The sequence below is a fragment of the Telopea speciosissima genome, chromosome 2 (genome assembly GCF_018873765.1).
Source record: "Telopea speciosissima isolate NSW1024214 ecotype Mountain lineage chromosome 2, Tspe_v1, whole genome shotgun sequence".
Lineage (NCBI taxonomy): Eukaryota > Viridiplantae > Streptophyta > Magnoliopsida > Proteales > Proteaceae > Telopea > Telopea speciosissima.
In genome coordinates, this window is record NC_057917.1 from 78370126 (window position 1) to 78386936 (window position 16811).

General features: G+C 36.6%; 2 protein-coding genes across 3 annotated transcripts; one reads left to right on the top strand and one right to left on the bottom strand.

Moving 5' to 3' along the window:
- Window positions 1–877: 877 nt before the first annotated feature.
- LOC122653181 (beta-1,4-mannosyl-glycoprotein 4-beta-N-acetylglucosaminyltransferase-like) lies at window positions 878–3381 on the bottom strand. Its single transcript, XM_043847123.1, has 2 exons — window positions 3280–3381; window positions 878–2073 (listed from the first exon to the last, which is right to left on the bottom strand). Exon 2 carries the CDS (start codon window positions 2032–2034, stop codon window positions 901–903), a length of 1134 nt encoding a protein of 377 aa, XP_043703058.1. The 5' UTR covers window positions 2035–2073; window positions 3280–3381; the 3' UTR covers window positions 878–900.
- Window positions 3382–9792: 6411 nt separating this feature from the next.
- LOC122653182 lies at window positions 9793–10845 on the top strand. Of its 2 annotated transcripts, none has more exons than XM_043847124.1 (2): window positions 9793–10107; window positions 10271–10845. In XM_043847124.1, exon 2 carries the CDS (start codon window positions 10273–10275, stop codon window positions 10828–10830), a length of 558 nt encoding a protein of 185 aa, XP_043703059.1. In that variant the 5' UTR covers window positions 9793–10107; window positions 10271–10272; the 3' UTR covers window positions 10831–10845. The 2 variants fall into 2 exon arrangements, with proteins under 2 accessions (XP_043703059.1, XP_043703060.1); XM_043847125.1 differs by having other exon boundaries at window positions 9793–10103; window positions 10268–10845.
- Window positions 10846–16811: the final 5966 nt, after the last annotated feature.

The following is a 16811-nucleotide window of genomic DNA, read 5'->3' on the forward strand; positions in this document are numbered from 1 at the left end:
AAAGGGGGAGCTTCTACACCTCTCTCTAAGACTATAGATTGTGAGGCGTTTCCACTACAAAAGAAAAAACCTGGAATTAGATCTTGGAAATGATTGACTCAAATAGATGCTCATCACCATTTGAACTGATTTCTATAATTATTTTAGTTGCTTTAATAGGTGCAATTGCTATGGCTCATCAGTGATTCTGTGAAAAAAAAAAACTTAAAGTTAGAAATCCAAATAAATCAAAATTAATAAGGTGAACATCGTAAAAAAACCCTAGCCCGTCGGAATGATTTTATCGAAGAATCTCGACGGTTGATTGGACATAAAAAAATTTTGAAAATCTTTTCAAATTAATTCTATTTAAAATTCATTTGTAAAATTTTTACAAAACTATAACTAAACTTGGATTTCATCCAATCACAGTCGAATAACCCTCTTAAGATATTCAAAATATTTCTATCTACTCTAGCCTTAGGAGCAAACCTACCTGCTAAACCTTTTGCTTACCTCCCAAAAAAAAAATTTAAAAAATTATGGTTTAGCAGGTAGGATTGATGATGGTGTTGGAGAAGAAGCTTTGAGAGAGACGGAGAAGAAAAATGAACCAGCCTTAACACGTGTTTTTGCTTTATTTTTGTTCCAGAGGAATGAATGAATAATAGAAACACTATGACAACATTACCAAACAGAGCTTTGTCTACCATGTCATAGCTCTGAAAAATAACCTGAATAGACAATCTTCTTCTCTAGGGACAACAACTTTTTTTATAACTAAGCTTGTAAATTTGCAATGAAAACAAAGGACTGCTAGGAGAATGTATCAGTAAATAACTAACTTAACTGTCAAGTATTACATCTTACATTTGAGGCCTTAAGACCTTTATGAATCCTAATGAGAAAATGAACATTGTCTCAAAATTTCCTCCTCATTGTATTCGATGTCCGTAAACATCCACCAGGGAGGAGAAATCTGAACCTCTCCGCATTATCTATAAGATAAGCAGGAAGTTGAACAGCAGAAGTTGATCTTTGGATTGGACCCAACTTCTTAATCATCTCTTGGAAGCTGTATTCTTCTGGTAACATATCAAACAGATCATCTCCTCTACATATGATCCTCTGAATTCTCTTTGGATTAAGAAATTCTCTTTGCTGAACTCGATCTGCATGACTATAAGCAGTCATTTTGAATACAAATTCTTGAATATGCCTGAAACAGAAGCTACAATGCCATCCAGCATCAGACAACATAAGATTAGTGCGTCGATAATGGCCGTAGTAGGTCCAGGGATTATATATATGAGCTGTAGCTCTCCAACTACTGAAATCCACATGGAATTCGAAGGAGTACATATAATGCCTGAGCTCAAGATGCATTACTGGAGGGATATCTTCACACCATTGCAGTAGTTTCATGGTGTTTGCACTTGGGATTTCGTCGGTATCCGACATTATAAGAAGATCTCCATTAGAGATCTCAGCTTGATGTATTAACGCGTTCATGGATCTACGTTGTTGGGACTCGAGATTAAACGGGTTTTCATAGGATCCTGGTTTTGAGATCTTGCCTGGGAACACACCATGAACAATCTTCTCCTCTGCAAAACTAAATCGAGATCGATTCTCTGAGAAGAACAGAGGTTTAGGGATGCCTGTGAAGGTGGTTTTTGATTCAAGAATGATGAATCGAGATACATAAGGCATTAATTCCTGCCACCGGATCTCAAGCAAGTCGAGCTCGTTACTAAAGATGATTGCATCGAAGATAAGGCGAGGTTGAGAGCGAAGAGACCAGCCATGGAGGATGCAGAGCTGGTTCATTGAGATGTTCTCGGCGTAGTAATGGGGGAGATGGGTAAATGGGGGAGGGGGCTTGTCCCAGAGAGGGCGAGTTAGGTACCCAATTGTCTGCCATTGGCTTATGATCACGAAGATTACAGTAATGAAGATGATGAAGAAGAAGAGAAGCTTTGGAAGGGCTCGGCTGGTTGCAAAGCGTTGGGGTCGTCGGACTACCATGGCCATGAGAAAGGAGAATATGATCATAAACAGCTCCAGGTGACATGATCAAGCTGCATTGATCATCTGCAAGAAAACTTTTACAACTTCAGAATATGAAATTCAATTCGAATTGTACAAGATGGATACAATAATTGAAAACACCCTCATTTTTGGGACTAATTTAGATTCAATTCAAGAATTATTTATATGGAGTCTGTAAAATCATGGTAGGATGGGAGAAAGGTGTTGAAGGCATGGTTTAGCTAACTTTGTATCAGTTCCTAAACACCTCATGTACTAGAAGATCAAACAAGTATATCTTCCCTGTGGAAGACACCATCCAATGAATAGCAGCATTGACGGCTTGAGTTGATTTGGCCGAGTCATTTTTGGGCTTGGGTCGGATGTAATGTGCTCGACTTTGCTCAAGAAGATCAGCCCATTTATTGATCTCGTCGTCCATGGAATGTGGAACTAAAGATCAACCCATTTATTAATCAAATATGAGACCTAACATGGGTGGACGGACCATACCCGAAATTACTAGGTTTGTTGGATTTGAACCAAGGTTTTGAAAATTGGAATCGGTAGATTGAATCCGTTAGTGTCAATTCCGATCTAGAATCAGTCTCAGAAGCCCTAGAATTGAAACGTCTGGAATCAAAATTGGTCATGACTGATTCTAATTCGAATCAACAGATTTGACATCTGATTCCGATTTTTTAAACAGTGGATTTGAGCCGCTAACTCCAATAAGCCATGACCATAAGGACCATTGGTCCAATTCGAACCGCTGGACTTAGGCATGGGCCGCATGGCAAAGAGGCAAACCGGATCAGCCCACCTATGAATTAGAGCAGGTTCGGACCAGTTAAACCATATGTACTTTCAAGTATCAACTTTCAACAAACAAAGGTACAATACTGACAGAAGTGAGCTCTTTTCGTATCGAGATAAAGGATCCCAATCCAACGGGTTTTACACGGGAGAAACATGTAATAGTGACAGAAACTCGATGTATCCAATCTAACCACCATGCAAGACAAAATAGTCGAAACAGAAACGTTCTGATCTCTGGTCGGAGTTATCCTCCGGAGAATACGAGGAACAGAAAAAGCTTAAAACCTCAGAAAACAGAGACAATAAACCTATTAAAAAACCAACCTTTACCTTTAAGCAAGCATTGATTCCATGAAAAACCAGCAAAAATTCATCTATTTGATCTATTTTATTCCATCAATAGCAGATCGAACAGAGAGAGAACATAAAGGAGAAATCTTACAAACTCACCTCAGTCTATATTTGAATCCCTCGAGCGAGTTCCGATACGTTTTAAAATCCAAAGTATGAATTCTTCAAATCCAGAAAGGAAGCATGGCTGTCTCCTGCAATCTCTTGCCCTAAAAGTGTAGAACAGCGAGAGGGAAAAAAAAGGAGGTTTCAGACTTCGAGACTGGGAGAGTTCAGGAGATTTGGTGATAATTAGGAATATTTTTTTAATAGGGTAACCACGGATTTTAATGGATTGGGCTTCTCTCCCACGTGACGGTCTGAACTCATTGACTTTCGTTTGACTTCCGTTTTATGTTGACGGTGATGATTAAGTTTGGATCACATAAACCGAATTACTTGTACATTAATATAAATTAAATAAGGTTAGCTGTTTTATTTCCAGATTTAGAAAGGGGGAAAAGGCGAAAAGGCAGGCCTTTTAAAAGGAATCTCTCGCGCATGACTAGTTTTGGTATTCGAATTTGGGCCTAAGTTCAACTGGGCTGAGATGTCGTAATACAGTCAGGCCCAATCCAATCTTGGCCTTTGTACAAGCTCGATTTTGGGCTTTTTAGTGTGTGGGCTGAGTTGGGATTGTCTCTTAAGCTCTATGCTCCATTTTTTTTTTTTAAAATGTTAAAAAAGGTAAAAAGGAAAATTGTCTTCTGAGGTAGGATTTCTGTTTTTTATTTTACCCTTTAGGGGTTTTCTTCCCGATCACTATCCCTAGTGAAGTATAATGTTTCACTATTTGTCATATGGTAAAACATGCATTTCGTTGTTACAATTTTAGCTTAAAAGAGTAGAGGAAGTAGCTAAAATTACTAAAGATGTCATTTTGTATTTTATATTTATCTCCATTTGATGACATTTTGATAATTTTACTAGAAATTTTGAATCAGCGTTTGAACAACTTTTTTTTTGTTTACTTTGGATTAAAATTTGGCCATTGGAACTAACCCATGAACTACCCAGTAGCAAATAAAGTAAAAAGGTTAAAAACAATTTATTGGAAAATTCAAAACTTTCAAAAGTCTTATATACCCATGGATTGAAGTGTAGGTATCGCTGGAGACCTATACGGATACACTATCAATATGTATAGGTGGTATCAGCCAAAAGTAGTCTTTTTTGTTTTTGTTAAAATTTCTTTCGATACTGAATCGATATGGCCTGATACTAGATCTATATGGACGTATCGGTACAATAGTGTGTCCAACTTTTCCCCTATATAAGGGGAGGGAAAAGAGTTGTTGAAATAGGAGACTAGGACAATAGTCATTGCATAAAGCTGTTGGAGAAGAACCCATGGTTTTAGTGCACGGTATCGGATTAGGTATCGGTCACCTTCAAAACCGATGCAGTATCAATACAGATCAGCCGTATTGGACAAGGTTACCCCTAATTTTCCTTAAAAAACAGTTTATTTTATTTTATTTTATTTTATTCTTTGTCCATACCATTTCATCGATACAATATCAATCATCTTCAACATCGTGCAGTATGGACCATATCGATGATCCAGTACCGATACCTCGAAGGCTAAAAAAACCATGGAAGAACCATTAAAATAGAACCATTGGAAAAGAGCGGTTGGATAAAGAATCCTTTTGGAGTGGGAGAAAAAAAAGTGACCGGGGAATCTTCACGTACGTGAATGACTCACAATCGTTCAGATGGAATCCAATCAATGAGAATATTCCATCTGAATGGCTGTGAGTCGTTCACGTACGTGAAGATTCACCGGACTCGAAAAAAATTTGGAATCATCCTCATGACATCATACTGATATCATCACCTACCTAGTAGATATCTAAGTATCAAACTTTTGGTGGCTTCTTTAACAATAAAAGGATGAGATGTGGATAAATCAGATTAGTCTAAAAAATAGATCGTAAGGTGAGATAGTGATGTTGGCAATTCCTATTAGAATTTGGGTCCATTAGACATTGCCACTTACCTAAAAAAACTGCTTCAACTTGAACCTTTCAACTCTACTTTACTTAGAATGTTATGACAAATTAAAGAGGAAGAAGCTTTCATCATACCGATGTGGTTGTTCATTTGGAAGCTTTTTGGTGATTTTAGTACTTATTTAAATCTCTTCATATGGAGATGATGAAGTGGATGATTAGGAATTTACTTTTTAGACTATAAAGATATTGATTGTAATTGTTTTCATTTCCTTTTAGTATTTTTCTTTTGTTGAGAGGGGTGATGTTTGCTTGGGCCATTTTGTGGTTCTTTTTTTTTTTTTTTGGTAAAGATTAGAATTATGTTGGGTTGATACTTTTTTCTAATCTTCTTACCCCTTCTTTATTTGTTGCTGCGCTAGCTGATTGTATAATGTAGGTATAGAAAATGGATCTTAAAATGATAAAAAAAGAAGAACAGAAATTACAAACAACAATCACATATTAAATATAAAGATTTATGTGGTTCGATAAGATTGTCTATGACCACGGTGAGATGAGATCTATTTCACTATCAATGAAGAATAAGGTTACAGGTGCTCGTGCTCACACCCTCTCTTATATTGCGTTACAGAGAAAGAACCCTCGTTATAAATTTATAATGAAATCCTATACAAGGATTTTACCAAAATACCTATATAATCCTTAAAAATCTCCGGGCCTTGAGGTCTATGACCTCTTAACAGTCCTTCGGAATCAATCCAGAAACCAAGTGATGGAATACAAGACATCGTACCCCTAGGCCCCAATAGTTGGTTCCACTTACCCCTCTTAAAACATAAAATAAAAAAAATTGGAGAAAAAAGAAAATCAGGGAGAATAGAATTATAACTTAGTGTAAACTATGCATGGTTACATGAAGGATATCCCTTCCTAACATATGAGGTGTGATGGTGAAAAGAATATCTTCATCCACCCATGCATTGGCACCACACAAAGACAACCACATCATCAATCATGGAGGACAAATCATAGGCAAAAGAAATTCTCCATTGCAATGAAAAGCAAAAGCATAAATTAGCTGAGCAATCCTAAAAGTATTTCCATCACTAGACAAAAATCAAAGGTATCTCAGCTGATTAACACCTTGGCATATTGCTACCAGGTCCAGGGATCAGATTCTTTCTCCTTGACTATAATGCAACTCCTTCTCCCCTCTGTGGTGCTTTTAGAGTAGATTACTTTCATTGGGCAAGAAAAGGGAAAAGTTGAAAGAAAGAGAAGGAAATATGCATCATAATTGACATCAAATCAAAGAACTAAGCAAGGTCTAATCAATCTTCTTCAATGGGGGACGAATTCCATTAATGAACACAGTTAGGAGCCAAAGTTTTTAAGTGGCTCCCTCCCCCTTGATCTGCTCATCTTCTCTCTCTTCTCATCATTGCAGGTCTTCTTCAATGAGGAAATTTTTTTTAAGGATTATATGAATATTTGGGTAAAATTTTTATATAGTATTTCACTATAAATATGTAGCGATGGTTCTTTCTCTGTAACACAATTTGAGAGAGATATGAGGACGAACGATTGTAACCCTATTTTTCATTGATAGTGAAATATATCTCATCTTATGATGAATGTAAATAATCTTATTGAACCACGTAAATCTTTGTATTCATTGTATAATTATTATTTATGATTTTCATTTTTTTCTACATCGTGTGTTACAATTATTTTTCTACACGAACCAACCGTTTGACAAACCTAAGACTGCAGATACCGAGATCAGTGAATGCCCTTCTGGTTTAGGTTTTTCTCCTATCGGTTAGAAGTCACTGACGAAAGTGGGCCATGTTTCATGAGATATTGCTTAGAAAGCAAATATTGATTTGATGGTAGACACCAAAAAAAATTGATTGGATGGCCTATTTCCCCCTCCATCCTTTTCCCCAGCTCTTTCAAGCAGGTAGAGACATAGACTAGTGGGTGAATTAAGGTCTATAGCTCCATCATTTCATGATCCTTATTTTGGCCCAATTTTCTAGCGTCTTCCCTCATTGCAAACGCTCCATGCTTACGTAGACACCCTGGCGTATTCTTCCTCAGTGCTGATGAATTAAACCTATTTATCCTTGAAATCTTTAAAATGACAATCATACCCTTGAATATTTTCAAAACCTGATGTTCCTTTTTATTATTGAAAATTATAGATATGTCCTCAAGCATTTCCAAAGCCTAATATTTAATTTAGGGGTGATAATTAAGGGACCACACCACATGCCATAAGTATCTACACACCCTAGCTACCAATTGGGAGTCGCTAAATGTTCCTCAAATAAGGGTCAGAGAGAACGAGGAAAGAATGTATCAGAGGAGGTGGGGAGGAGAGAAACTGTGAAAGGGCAGTACACATTGACAACGTATGCAAATTTTTGAGGGGCCGGATTCATTCATCTCTAGCCTTGACCTTTTCGACAGACTTATGGAAATTCGAAATTATGGAACCCTGATTTTGAATCCAAGTTGGTCAACTAGTGACCAAATAATGAATGGTGGTCTTCTATGAATAATAAATTTTGAAATTACTTTGAGTCTTTGGATGATAAGATTTGATTCTCTCATATGTAAACCGAATATTAAAGATACTGAATTAATTACTCATTCTTTGCCTGTCATGTGTTGGTTATATAGACTAGAATAGAAGTTTTGATCAAAGTTATTTACATATAAAGTCATTACTAATCTTTCGAAAGAATTAGAGGCAAACTCAAAATGATCCTAGGAAAATATCTTAGACTTTATATCAAGTATGACTTTGAATAGAACTGATTGGAGAACAAAGATCCTTATAGTCAACCCTATTTAATTGGAATAAAACTGTGTTGTTATTGTTGTATTACCTTTCAAACCATAATGAATAAGAGTGAAATCTTCAACCTTACTCTTAGCATCTTTTTTTTTTTTCTTTCTTACTTTGGATACCTTTTTCTACCAAGCTGATGATATAGTAGGTACTCAATTTTCAATACATGAGTTTTGTTAGTACTATAGTTGAAAGGTCACATTCAATTCTTAAAAAGAGTGACTTGATAGATAGACCAATTCTATGATACCACATGGGGTTGCCCCCACATAGACAATTGTGTAAATTAAGAATTAAAAAAAAAAATGAAATATAATTCTTCCTTGAACATAATTGGTCCGTCAACCCATGATTCATCAATATCCTATTATTCACGTTGTAAAGTTTTTTTTTTTTTTTTTTGGTTTTATGATTTTTCCATTTTTTTGTGAGAGACCCTCTCACATACACGGCTTATACAATCATATATAAAAACCTTTCCCTTATTATTATATTATATATTCTTAACTTAAATGCTTAAGTAAAGGCTCTAGTCCCCCCCTATAATAGGGGTTATTGAAACTAAAAGGCCATGTATAACATGTTTGTATTGAAAATGTGAGCAAAATCTCTTTCATCTTCTGTGAGGTTAACGGAATTCATTAAATAATTATACAATAATGTATTTGAATTTGTGAGGAAAGACTGCTATGTATGTCAATGGAATCTTAGTCATATGGAGAGACAACATTATTAATTACCAATTAAGACTATCTCATGAGACCTTGAAGATTTGCAAGCACATCTAATTTTATGGTGATAGTTTTCCATCAACGGTGGAGGTTGGGGAAGAAAGAATTCCCTCACCACGGGTTATTTGACTTTGTGATTAGACTCTTGTTTTATCATAAACTCCTACCCTCTATTGTATAGATAGAAAACAACCCCTCCTTAGTCTATTCAAACGGGACCAACAACAATTTTGAAGAGATTCCTCCTTCACCATGGATGAAGGAGAAGTCAATCATAATTTTAACTTCTCTTACCACAGAAAGAATTCATGTGAATCACTAATAAGAGATAATCACTGGATGAATAATGGAAGACAAAATGTACACTAATAAGAGGCAGTAAATAGTGCTTAAGTTTCTTACAACATCAAGGTGAAACCCAAACTACCAAAATTTGGATCCTCTGTTGTAGCCTGCCCATGCGGCCGGCATGCAGCCTCACATAAGGAGGGTATGGATCCCACCCAAGCAAGATGCTCAGGCAGTGGGTAGGGTGGTCATATCACCCTTGCCTGTGTGAGACTGCACATCGGCTGCACAGGCACATCGGCTGCACAGGCAGGTGGTAGCAGAGGATCCCGACCCCCCAAACTATACGCCCACACCCATATTAAATTATAGCATACCTTTGTAAATTGACCTATGTACTCTTTATTCAACAGGTTTTCCATAATACCCCTTTCATCGCTTGGAACTACACACTGGTCGAAGGAATCTCCCCAAATAAAATTGGGATTTTCATTCTCTTAAGTGCGGTGGAATGGCCAGTGCACCTGAGAATCCAACCGTATACGGAAAAATTGTTCGTCAAAGTTATTAGGTAAAGAAAATCTTGACTTCTACGTTATGGAGACAAAGAGCATTTAAGAAAAAATGGAGGGGCATTTGGGTCTTCAGATTTGTGAAGCTGTTTATCTAACGCGGAAAAATCACAGACCAAAGCTAGAGGAAAAGTTCAGAAGGACCAGACACAGAACAGGGGCGGCTCTCTCTCTCTCTCTCCTACAAATAGTAACGATCATATCTTCATTACACGTCTCGAACTTTCCATCAACGTAGAAGAAAAGTTATATTTCTACTACTCCCTGAAGACTCCTTACCCATGTGGCCGGCCTTTACCAGAAAAAACCAGAAATAGCTTCCATTTAACCGGAAAACAGTAGTGACACAGGGAGGCCTAAGATGCTTTATCCGATGCTTCTTTGGTACCTCAGAGATTCTAATTCAATCCCATAGAGAGGCCCACTTGCAAGGAAACAGAGCTAGACATGAATATGGAGTTGTTGAAGAATCTATGGTTCTAAGTTGAACCCCTCCATTTCTGATCCATCTCCTTTTATTGTTGTTGTTGTTGTTGTTGTTCAGTGAATTTTTGTTTTGTTTTGCTTTGCTTGGATGGTTTTTTTTTAGATTAATTAGTCTCTCTGAACCAAGAACTTGTTGTTCTCTTGGTGCAGATCGATTCATGGTTTTGTGGGTCTTCGATCACAAGATGTTCAAGTTAGATAACAAAGGTGATATGGTGCAGAAGGAGAGCAGTAATGATTCTGAAACGAGTTCCCCAGATCTCCGTGCTTTCTTAAACTTAGTTGATAGAGCACATAGTCTACAATTGCTCAAAGAGAAGAATCAAGGATTAGAGAAGCCAATAAGGAACAACTTCAGTGCATGGCAGCCTTCTTTTGAACCAGAAGACTTCAATTTACCTCCAAAGAGAGGTTCCACTTCCACTTCCACTGTAGATCGTCCAAGAACCAGCGCTGCTATGGTTGAAGGAGGTGGCGGTAGCGGCAGCGGTGGTGATGAAGGAAAGGAGGAGAAGAGGATGAAAAATGGTTTGAAGAGGCCAAGACATCTTGTTGATTTGGCTCTACACCATGTTCCTGAGAAAGGGTTGAAGAAAAGAGAAGAAACTAGTAGCAAGGTTCTTCTTCTATGTGATCTTAACAAAGAAGTTGAATCATCTGAGGCTGTTAATGGGAGCTTTGGTTTGAATCTTGAACTTGGAATTAAACATCTGTAACTCAATAATGTTGTGATTCTTGTAACATTGTAAGGAAGTGAAAGTTGTATGAAGAATTAATGGAGATAATTAATTTAATTATTTTAGTTTGTGATATATATGCTATTCTATAATACAAATTGATAGTTGTTTGATGAAGCTTTATGTAGAACGCATTTATTTAAAGTATATGAAAGTGCTTTTAGAAAGAAGAACCAAACACAGCCTAAGCTGGTTTGGGAATAAATATTCTAGCTAGGTGGGGGGATATGCTTTCCACATCTTCTATGAGTAGTAATACCAATGTACAACTTGGTAATGCTAATGTAAAGACCACATATATAGTTTTGTTAAGTTGAATGTACAATTCACAATTGGATTAGTTGGAAATTTTCCTTTCCATGCTACATATATGTTCAATTCATCTTAAGAATATTAGTAAGACACACCACAGAAAAAAAATAAAATAAAATAAAATAAAATAAAATAAAAAAAAAATAAATATATATATATATATATATATATATATAGAAGAGGGGGGGGGGGGGGGGAGGGGGAAGGGTGGACTGTGTTTGGTATGCATTCTTGGATTATGGGCAGATAGGAGGGACTCCTACATGTATGGCGGGGGGTGGGTGTAGGTTAATTAGTAGTCGATGTGGGACTACACACGTGGCAATACGTATTGCGGACACGTGGATATAATGAACTTGTTCTGATACCATGTAAAGTTTCCATCCTAAAAGTTCGAGCTGGTAGCTAGAGGGACTCCAATATGTATAAGGAAGTTGTAGGCTAATTAGTAGGCGACTTTGGGCTAAACTGCCAACACTTGTGGCCATAAGAGCTGTATTTCAAGAGAATTGTACTCTTGATGGAAATAAGACCTATAGTTCTATTTTTTTGGAACTAGTGGTGTCCGGCCTTTGGCCGACTAATTCCCCTAGCGCTCGTGCACGACCCCGCAACACACACAAATCAGGAGATACTAGGGCCTCCATATTCACCAGGGAGTTTCCTCTCAAATGGGTGGCCCCAAGGGGGGAGGCGGAGTCGAACGCAGGACCTTCAGCTCCCTTAGGTCTCCTCCCTTGCCAACTTCGCTGCCCCTTGGGGTTAAGACCTATAATTCATATACAGAACTGATGCAAATAAAAGATCCTATGGTTTCATATGTGTGCTTAAATTTGCTTGATTGAGGTCAACCTCTTTCCACAATTTCTCTATTTTTAATGTTTTTGTTTTTTAAAAATTTCTTAGTATTTCACTTGACTTCTTAATAAATTATTTTCAGATTAGCTTAAAATTTGTCTTATTTAGTTTACCCACTGGTTGACTTCTTTATATGACTTTTGCATCCACTTAGCAAAAATTTGAGTTAGTCAAGTCTCTCAATTCTTTAAATACTTCCAAGAGGCTACACTTGCAGGTCTTCAGAGAAATATAAATTTATTCATGTGTGAAGCATCAAATTAATAGGTTTATTGTAACTAAAATTAGATTTATATTTTACCTTGAGACTCTTGTATGTTGGATGAGGGTCCTTTTGTTAGATTTATAATTTTTTTTGTCCTCTGTTTGTTGATTTGGTGTCAATGTAGGCATTTTTGGTTATTAAAAAAGAAAAAGAAAACCAGTTATGGGTCATATATATATATATATATATATATATATATATATATATGAAATAGGTTTCTTGTAATTAAAAATAGTTTCATAATTTATTCTAGGGAAAAGGTTGGACACACCGTTGCATGTCGTAAGCTAACAGGCGATGTGTATCTCTCTTCCCCCTTTGAAATTCATCTCAACCTTCTTGTATGATGTTTTGTCTTGCACCCCCCATGGATGGTATGATATTTATTGTGGTGGTTAACGTCATTGGAGAGGAACTATACTCCATTGTTGCTGTCTGGTAACTTACCGCATGTGGACGGTGTGCTTATCCCTCTCTCTTTATTCTATCATTAAAAGGAAAATGTTTTTGAAAATCCAGAAGGAGTTGACCACCAAATTGAACAGTTACACTTGGATTTTATTTTAATTTTTGCTATTTCCTGTGTAAAGTATCAGGTCAAACGGTTGACCCATATCCAACTAAGAGGTGGAGTAACGCGAACGGGATCACCTCGCAAGAGATTGGTCTTAAGTTTGAGTTCTATAGTACAAACCAAAAAGGAGTTTTGATGATGAATGTCATCACTGTTCCAAGACTCCAATTATGACATCAAATCATTTTGAATAAAGATATTCTCTCTTCACCCAAGGCGGAAAATATTTTCCTCGAAAAAGTAAATGATTCATGGTGAATAAGCTTCTTTTTTTTTTCGAAACCAAAAATTAGAAACACCCAAGATATGGATTTCCTAGTATGGATTGAATTGAAAATGTCAATAGTTATTATTAACACATAAAGGACATACTACTATATAAAGTTTTGGGGTTTCAAATAGTTTTTAGGGAAAAAGCTCTTTGTCCGGGAGTGTGGTCTATGCTAGCATTCCCATGAGTCTATCTCTCTATTCCCGTACAGAAAACTGTTTCCCTATTTTTTATTATGAAAGATTTATTTAATGATTTTCATAATGTTGGTCTGCTTTATAATTGATAGGTTTGCTCCTCTCAACCAATAGTATTAGGAAAGCACTTAAAAGTAATTTTAAATAAAAACTTAGAACCTATCATATGTGTTTAAAACATATCCTCATAATTAAAGCACAATGAGGGAACAAGATCCAATTTTCCTTTCCTTACTTTTTTGTTCCCTTTCCATTTCTTTCCATATAGTGATGGACCAACCGACCAAAGGAATCATGTTCTTCTCTATTCACTCACGTGATCAGAAAACTTTTTAGCATAGAAATTGTGTGTGAGATACTTTTTTGAGAAATGCGAATCCGCCCCCCCCCCCCCGCCCCCCCCTCAACCCTTTATTGTCCTTTGACCTTCCTTTCCATGGCTAGAAAAGTACTGCCCAGGAAAAATCTAGGGTTTTAGAAGTATTGCATTTAGAGACCATACTTTGCTCCTAGACTACAAGTTGGTCACCGTTTAGAATCAGCATATAACACTTTTAAAACGCCAGAATTGATTTAAAAACTTCCTGATTTTAATATATTTGTATGTCAAGTTGCGGTCAAGGGGATGAGGTTGAATGAATTTAGTTTAAGCTTGCGTTTGTTTCATTATAAAATATTTTATTATACATTAAGGAAAACGATCTCTATTTGGTGGTATTTCCTACGTCCTCTCACAGGATACCATGAGATGACGTCTCTGGCGTGCTCACCCATTGGCCCAGACACTTGTGTAGGGACTAGAGACCATGTGATCAAGTAGAGATCTCTTGCCAAAGAACATGGACACCCCCTTTACTATGGTCATTTTGCTTACGATTATCAACGTTTGAAACAATTCTTGACACCCCTCGAAACCTGACGATGTTAGTCTGCTGTTAGTGTTTAAATGAAATGTTCATTTTACCCTTATGAGTTATTTAACTTAAACTTATGAAGTTAAATGATCAACTTACCCTCCTTCTCCTTCCTCTCCTTTCTTCTTCTTCTTCCTGCAACTACAGTTCAGCTGCAGAGGGAGGACCAAACCTCACCACCGTCACCATCAACGCATGATGGGTACATCGGGAGGGATTCTCGGTTTCTCGCCCTCTCTGCTTTTCTTCTTCTTCTTCTCTTTTTTTTTTTTTTTTTTCAATCGGTGGAACCCTAGAGGGAGTAGGGGTGGATTAATAATCTCAATTCATCTCACAACAATAATCCACTTATGTAGCAATAATCTCAGTCCATTTGTAGAGGTCAAAATTTTCAATCGGTGGAATCCAACAGTCCATTTGTAAAGGTCAATCGATGTACACCATTTGCAGCAATAATCTCAGAATGGACAAAATTAAATTGCCATATACTATCTTCAGCCTGTGATACCAGATACTTCAAGCTCAAATAATCAACTTATGCTATTGGTAATGGGGAACTAATCTAGAAGCATCCCAATTGAATGATAATGAAATAATATTCTTTAAAATCAAAACCATGAGAGCAGTAAAAATACTTAATCGAGAATCAAGTTTTACCTCTACGAACAGAGGAGCACGTAACGAGATCTCAAATTAAAATTTTTTTTTTGGGTACTTGAATCGGCCATGAAAGAGATTTATTAGGGTTTAAATCTGAAATCGATTAAGGGTTTTAGGTTAATTTGATTTGAAATTTGTTTAAGAAAAGAGATTTTTTTCTAAAATCGATTAGGGTTTGAATCTGAGATTGGGTTGTAGGAAGGAGGAAGAGGGTAAAAGGATCACTTCACTACCCTTTAAGGGTAGTTTAGGCATTACAAAAAATTTAACTGATGACATCATCACTAAACTAATGGACAAGACTTATTTGAAAGAAATGGTAAACTGCAAGGGGTGTTTAAGTAATTGTTTCAAATATTGGGGAGACTAAGTAATTAGGCCATAGTACAAGAGGTGTCTAAGTAATTTTCTCTAAAAATTATTATTAGGAGAAAAGTTTGTTGGTCGAAACTCTCGAAAGTGTAAAATAGAATCTTTTTGGCCTTAGCAATCCAAAATCATCTCTCCCTATTATTTCCATCCTATTTATGAATGTCTAAAAATACATTCAAACCCGTATCTTTGTTTCTAAAATGCTCCCAAAAAGCGAGTTCCTCACTGTGTTCGTGTCGATCAATGATCTTTCGTTCTAATTATTATTTAAATTTTATTGGGTTCGTTTAGGAGTCACTATGGCTAGTGAAGTACAACTCTTTGTTATTTTCTATTTGGCATTTAACCAAAAAAGATGCTCAAACTCTGATTCAAAGTTTTGAGAAAATTACCAAAATACCATCAAATGGTGATGAATAATAAAAAAAAATGACATCTTTTGTAATTTTAGCTATTTTCTCTACTCATTTTAAGTTGAAATTGTTCCAAGGAGAAGTTTGCTTGGTCCTCTATCACACGGACTGACCCATGTAACAAACAGTGAAGTGTTATATTTTTTCACTAGTCATAATGACGGGAAAGAAAACCCAATTTTATTTTATAATTTTCTATCATTTGATTTTCATTTTGGTTTTGCATGAGAATAACACATTTTAGATTTTGAGCAATGCTAAGGGAGTGAAATAATCCAACCATATGTCATGTATAGAGTTCTCTATGGATGCCAAGATATTATTCCTATTTTGAGAAAAACAATATAAATGTTGAAAAGGGATGATGTTTTCCAACTTTTTCTTGCATTTCAATAAAACATTTGCTCTCCTAAACAAAATTAGGAAAGAGTTTTCTGTTCAAAAGCGTAGCCCTTGCACCTGCATAGAAATCAATGGGAATGCATGAAAAAGAATCAATAGAGAAGAGATTTCTACATTTCATGACTACGGAATGGTTATTTTGTCCCATCCTATGTCTTCGCAGGAGCCTGCACGCTCCCAGACGCAGCATTAGTGCATGTTTGAAAGAGTTTATTGGGCTTCTACTCATGGGAGTTTTAGAAAACAAGAGGCAATGAGACAGACCCTCAAAAGTTTTTTTGGTATCCGATGCTAGAGGCAATAAAATTTCAAACCGACATTTTCGGTTGGATCCATATGCTTTCCTCTTAAAAGCTGAATTCTGAAAACCCAAAAGTTGTCCCCAACGTGCTCTGATGAGCACAAGAAAGAATGATCAAGAATATTTAGGGGATACAATCTGTAAAGTAAATGCCACAATATAAGGTGGGCCGTGAAGCTAATGGTGAAAGGAGAAGCTGTACATGTTTCTCTCATATAATTACAAAGAAATAAGAAAGTATGACATACGGTGGTATTAGATATTTGGGAGAATGCATGTTCTCTGTGCCAGGGCTGCGCCCAGACACGTGGGGGTGGGCGCAATGACCATCCTGCCTCCCTGAGTGGCAGGTCCATGTGTCTGGGTGCAGCCTGCGCTGTTGCACAGAGAACATGAGCCCTAGATATTTTATGGGAAAAAG